General features: G+C 32.4%; 1 protein-coding gene across 2 annotated transcripts; it reads left to right on the forward strand.

Moving 5' to 3' along the window:
- The first annotated feature begins 6 nt into the window (after positions 1-6).
- On the forward strand, positions 7-4,491 carry LOC109584676 (uncharacterized). 2 transcript variants are annotated; one of them, XM_020000493.1, is made up of 16 exons: positions 7-128; positions 227-252; positions 314-522; positions 572-671; positions 1,167-1,450; positions 1,498-1,553; positions 1,704-2,019; positions 2,086-2,219; positions 2,275-2,393; positions 2,445-2,553; positions 2,618-2,788; positions 2,836-2,902; positions 3,702-3,941; positions 3,996-4,071; positions 4,113-4,205; positions 4,260-4,491. In XM_020000493.1, exons 1-16 carry the CDS (start codon positions 104-106, stop codon positions 4,362-4,364), a joined length of 2,130 nt encoding a protein of 709 aa, XP_019856052.1. In that variant the 5' UTR covers positions 7-103; the 3' UTR covers positions 4,365-4,491. The 2 variants fall into 2 exon arrangements, with proteins under 2 accessions (XP_019856052.1, XP_019856053.1); XM_020000494.1 differs by lacking the exon at positions 4,260-4,491 and having other exon boundaries at positions 3,985-4,071.
- The last annotated feature ends 1,092 nt before the right edge of the window (positions 4,492-5,583 follow it).

Here is a 5,583-nt window from a genome sequence, read left to right on the forward strand (position 1 = left end):
TCATCAGTTGTCGCTCGAATTCTCCGACTAGAGTCAGCCAGGCTATAATAGTCGAGATAATAGTAGTACTCTCACTGACGAGCCAGACTCGATACTCTACAAAATGGGCAAAGGATTATCAAAATTCGGTGAGCATGCATTTTACAGATTAGTCGACTGATCAAAAAATAATTATTATTGTCAGGCTACAGTATTATGAATTAAATAATATCATTGATTTTGCTAGATTTTTTGAATGTAGATGAATTGGAAGTAAGTTTGTCAGTGCCACGTAAAATACAACCATTCTTTTGTTCGCAATCAAACCTTTCAGAGAAAGATACAAGAATTACGTAAAAATGCTCTAAGAAGAATTGATGAATCTAATAAGAAACATGTTCAGGGAGGAGATTCATGTATTCATAATGATGAAGGACTGCAGTTATTTCTTCATCAAATCAAGAACAAGATGTTACTGGTAGCTGTAGTGGGGGAAGGCAGTTGTGGTAAAAGTACTCTTATTAATGCTTTCCTAAGAGATAAGTATGTATATATAATATGCAACTTCATTTAATGATAATATTGACTACAGAATATTACCATCAGGAATTGGAAAAGTTACTGGTTTCAGAATATTTATTGGACATGATCCAAAAGTTCATAAAGATCCTTGTAAGAGTGGGAACTGTGATGTGAGTGCGTAAAACATACATAATGTAACATACTCCTAACTCAGACGCCAACCCACTCTAATCTATCTGTCTGCTTATTTTTATTTGTACCATAGTTTCATTTGTTACTTGTTTACTATTTAATTTATTATCCTGGGTACCAGTAGAATGTACTGGTAGGCCTTCAGCATGGAACTCAAACCTAGCACATTAATCACTTTAATTTGTTATTTTCTATTTCATAATAATAATAATAATAATAATAATAATAATAATAATGATGATTAGCCTATTGTTGTTGTATCTATTCCATCTCTCTCTTTCTTCCATCTTCTGTATTATACATATGTCCTATCTATCCTACACCTAAGTGTTTCTTTTCTTTTTATAATAATAATAATAATAATGATAATAATAATAATAATAATGATAATAGTATTATAGTAATAATAATAATAATAATAATAATAACTTTTTTGCTTCATAAAGCCCCATAGAGAAAGTTAATTTTCATAGGAATGCCCATATTTGGTCAGAGGGATTCAAAAACATGACATATTGTGCCATGGAGTAAAGAATATTAAAGCAAGAATAACAGAAAAAAACCAGGAACTAGATGATGAGAATCGGAATGAACCCCTTGTTCTCTACACTTATATTCCAGTATTTGATTCATTGAGCTCTTCAAGCCATTGCACACCGTATTTTGTGGACTCTCCTGGAGTAGAAGTTATCAATGATGATGTTAAGTCATACTACAGCATATTGTCTGCTATGATTTATGTTGAGAACTACCAAAGGTAAAACAATAAAATTGTGAATATGTGATAGCATTTATAATTTATAGACTGTTGCAAAATGAAGAAAACATTAAGAAAGAGCTAGGTTGCAAGCCAGAAAATGGTAATTATAATCATTAAGTTATATGGTGGATGCTATATGCTATATATACATGATCTGGGCCCATGTCATTATTATTATTATTATTATTATTATTATTATTATTGTTAGTGTTAATAATGTCATTATAGTTTTCTATTTACATGTTTATAGCATCATTATTTTTTGCTGTCAGTCATTTTGACAAATATTACACATCAAGTGAGGACGAGCAAAATCCTAATGAAGAGGGTACTAAAGCTAAAGTTGAATGTGATATCGAACTGGTTAATCATGAAGAAGTATTTCCTGTTTGTGGTTTATGGGCTCTACATGCACACCTTACACTGAGGTATCAGGAAAGAGATCAGATTTCTCATGTTGTTGAAGAGGCTTATAACTGGATACCCAAATCAAAAATTTTTGATAGAATAAGTAATAAAGCTTCATGCATTTTGAATATTTCAGCCTTTAAAGAATTAGAGAAAAAGTAAGTACATGTATAGTGAATGATGTTATATTAGACTTCTATATTAAATCTTTATTGTATGCATAGGTTAAAACGTTCCATTAATGCAACAAATTTTCAGCAGTGGAATATCTTAATGTACAGACAATGTCTAGAATTTTTGGAAGGTCGTATTCAAGTAGGAGATTGTGTTTTGCATATCATTGAGTCTAAAATATTTGGTAAGCATTGTAATCAAGTAAAATGATTGAACTAATAAATATGACATGTATATAGACAGCTTGAAAAATATAGAAGAAATAAAAGTTAAAATTGACTGTTTAAAGAATTTGGAAGAAGGAGTTCAAAAATATGTTTTAGAAGAATTGGAAGAAAATATATCACACATTTTATTTGTGAGTTAATATTTTGTTTATAATAAAACTTCATTTATCATGCATATGCAGAGTTTTTCAAGAAGAGTATCTCCAAAAATCAAAGAAGGAATGAGAACGTTTCGTAGCAGCTGTATAGACAGTGTGAATAACAATTATACATTTGGACAATATTTGGAAGGTGCTACATTACAGTGTTACAGTAATCATGTAGTATTTATAATTACATGTACTTCAAAATGTAGACTGGGATGTGTTTAGTAAACAAGATCTTTCTGATCTAATTAAGCAAGAGTTGGATGATGAAACAAAAAGATGCATAGAAGCTTTAGAATGCAAGCTTCGGGAAAAGTATAATATGTTGGTAAGGCACATACTAGGACATGATCCTCAAAGTATAACTTTTATGGTAGAAGGTATGTGACTCATTAAAATAATATTTCATGCTGAACTTTGAATTTAGCTGAAATTCAAGAAGTTGATAGTCATTCTGTTGGTGAACCTTCTAAAAGTATAAAGGGTTTTGTCAGGTGAAAGTAATAGTATATTTACTATAGGCTTTGTGATTCTGCATATTCAACATAAAGATATATGATTTAACCTACATTCATAATTATTCAGCACTATTTATGTGCATATGTTTACTAATGCATGAATATGGCAGATGATATAGCTAGCTGTGTTTTAAATTTGATCCAGGAGTGCATGATGATCATCCTGGTCTATGTGTATATAGTCTTATCTGCCTAGCATCAAATAAACCTGGCTCAGAGTGTAATATTGATAGATATCGCCCTCATATTTTTACTTGCCTATAGCCAAAAGTATTATGTACTCTTGCTATATCTCATGAAATATATAAAAAACAACAAATGCAATCCATGTATATACACCGTACAGCTGGAAATATTGGCAAGAGTAATATTTGGTGATTTGTTAAAATATGCAATTGGCAGATTTTATATAGGCAATTTAGCAGCCATGTGTCATTGAGCATGCTCAAAATAGAACAAAATGGCAGGTTCTATATTGGCAGTTAATTAGCTCATCGCACTTAGTGCCAATCCACCAATATTAAATCCCCACAAATATTTCCAGCTACCGTATAGTGGATATATTCCGTCAGAATTTAATTTCGTTCTTATTTCTTGTGGAACAAATATTTTCCAAACGAAAAGGCATTTTCTCAATGCCACATGTGCAAAATGGCTGGTCAGATTGAAAATAAAACGAACAAAAATTCTAACCCTGCTTAGAATGAACATTGTTCCAGACGAAATATATCTGCTATATGATATACAGTATACACATTATTCATGTATCAAATAGTGATAGAACTAAAGATAAAAAATGGTGGAATTATTTCCGGGGACTAATTAGTGCAGGAGTGGGTGTAGTAGTGGGTACAGGTGCTGGATTTTCAGGCTATTTGGCTGTTATGGCTTTACCAGCTGTAGTTGCAGTAGTACCAGCTATAATCTCATCAGGTGCAATTATTGCTGGGTTGAGTGGAGCCACTTATTTTGTAATGAAAGGATTAAAGATCAAAGATCAGAATATGAAACTGAGGTATTATATATAATAGATATTAATTAAAATAATGATTAATAAGAATTATGCTAGTGAAGAAGAAGTTAAAAAACTATGTGACAGATTGAACTCTGAGATTACAAACAAGATGAAACGCAAATTGGAGAAAGTATAGTGAATATTATATTTAATGCTTTATCTATTATACAGGCTGTGAAATGTACACTGATTGATTACAATAAATCACTGAAGGCTGAATATAATAGTAAGTGGGGATCAAAACTAAATCAAGATTTGGAAGAAGTGAGTAAATAATTTTATTAGAAAATAACTATAATGTTTTGTATATGTACATAGGCCCAGGCATCACTAGTAATCATGCAACAAGAAAAGATTGAGTTGACACAGGCCCTTGATGAACTTAAAGAGTACAGTAAAAGTCTTAGAGATTTAGTTGAATGAACTTACATGTGAATGTGATTTAGGCTGAGTCTGATATATGAGCTGTGTTAGTATAATTACTATTTTGTAACTATGCACCAATAATATAGTATATTTAGTCAAATTAATTGTTACTTAAAAATTTAAACTACATACACAGCTAGCAGAATCAGCAACACTTTATAATATTGCTTAAATAAAAGTGTTTGGATTTATTTTTAACTTATCTAAACAATGCACCACCTGAGACATGTATAGTCTCGCGGCACAAGACCATGCCCATCGTACCTGCACCCCGCAGGTACAGAGGGCTGGTCTGGCGCCACGAGACTATACATAGGCATAGGAATGATTCAAAAGTCGGGGGGCTCAACATTAAAAAGCATGACTTAGCATGTGAACATTGGGGGGGGGGCTAAGCCCCTCTTGCTAAAAAGTTGGGGGGCTTCAGCCCCCCCAATCCTATGCCTATGCTAAAGCTGGGTTCAGAATTTGTGTGTTGCGACCGGAAGTGCTGTATAACGCAGTGGGCAAACGTAAAAATAGAACCAATTCTATTCTTGCATTTTACCATTGCGTTATACAGCACTTCCGGTTGCAACATAAGAATTCTGCCTAGCTTAAGACCATACATATTAGAGTATAGACATGTAACCATAGATACAACAAACACACATGAGTATGAAACAGGAAGTGCAATATACATGAATTTATATCGTGACGTCACTAATGCTGTGGCTATAGTACTATGTGGGTGTCGCTTGTAAAGAAGCTGAAGCGGACTTTCATTTATTCACAAACCTCACAGGCTTGCTGTACTAAGAAATTCGAAAGTAAGCGTGTAAGAAAACCCCAGAAGTCATTTTTATTTGAAAACATGATTGTATGCCTAAATCAATGGATTTCAACACTGAGCACTTTTCTGAAGGCTCTATAAATAACTAAGCCCTGTAATTTTGGATTTAGTTAGACCATGGAAGGCTACAGTGACTGTAGCTTTCAGATTTTCTAATTTCTAAACAGAAGTAAAGTTATATCACTTTGAAAGCATTTTATATGACTTCACTTTGAACACTTCTTCAAGAAAACTATAGTGAATTTTACCAAGTAGGATTGTACACTGAATCTTGAACATGTTGTGCATTGACTAGAACTAGTCTTGAAGTCACAGTTACTTACATTGATTTATTGTGATTTTTTAATTATTAGATTTTATTGCAATTTCAGATTCATGGTATGC

Source organism: Amphimedon queenslandica, unplaced genomic scaffold (genome assembly GCF_000090795.2).
Source record: "Amphimedon queenslandica unplaced genomic scaffold, v1.1 AMPQUscaffold_13181, whole genome shotgun sequence".
In the NCBI taxonomy this organism is placed as follows: Eukaryota; Metazoa; Porifera; class Demospongiae; order Haplosclerida; family Niphatidae; genus Amphimedon; species Amphimedon queenslandica.

Bases quoted from the DNA above. Each gene is read 5' to 3' on its own strand.
- LOC109584676 (XM_020000493.1), top strand. From the start codon at position 104: ATGGGCAAAGGATTATCAAAATTCG. The intron at 1,554-1,703 runs GTAATTATAATC...ACATGTTTATAG, and splicing joins AGGTTGCAAGCCAGAAAATG to CATCATTATTTTTTGCTGTC. The intron at 2,554-2,617 runs GTGCTACATTAC...TTCAAAATGTAG, and splicing joins ATTTGGACAATATTTGGAAG to ACTGGGATGTGTTTAGTAAA.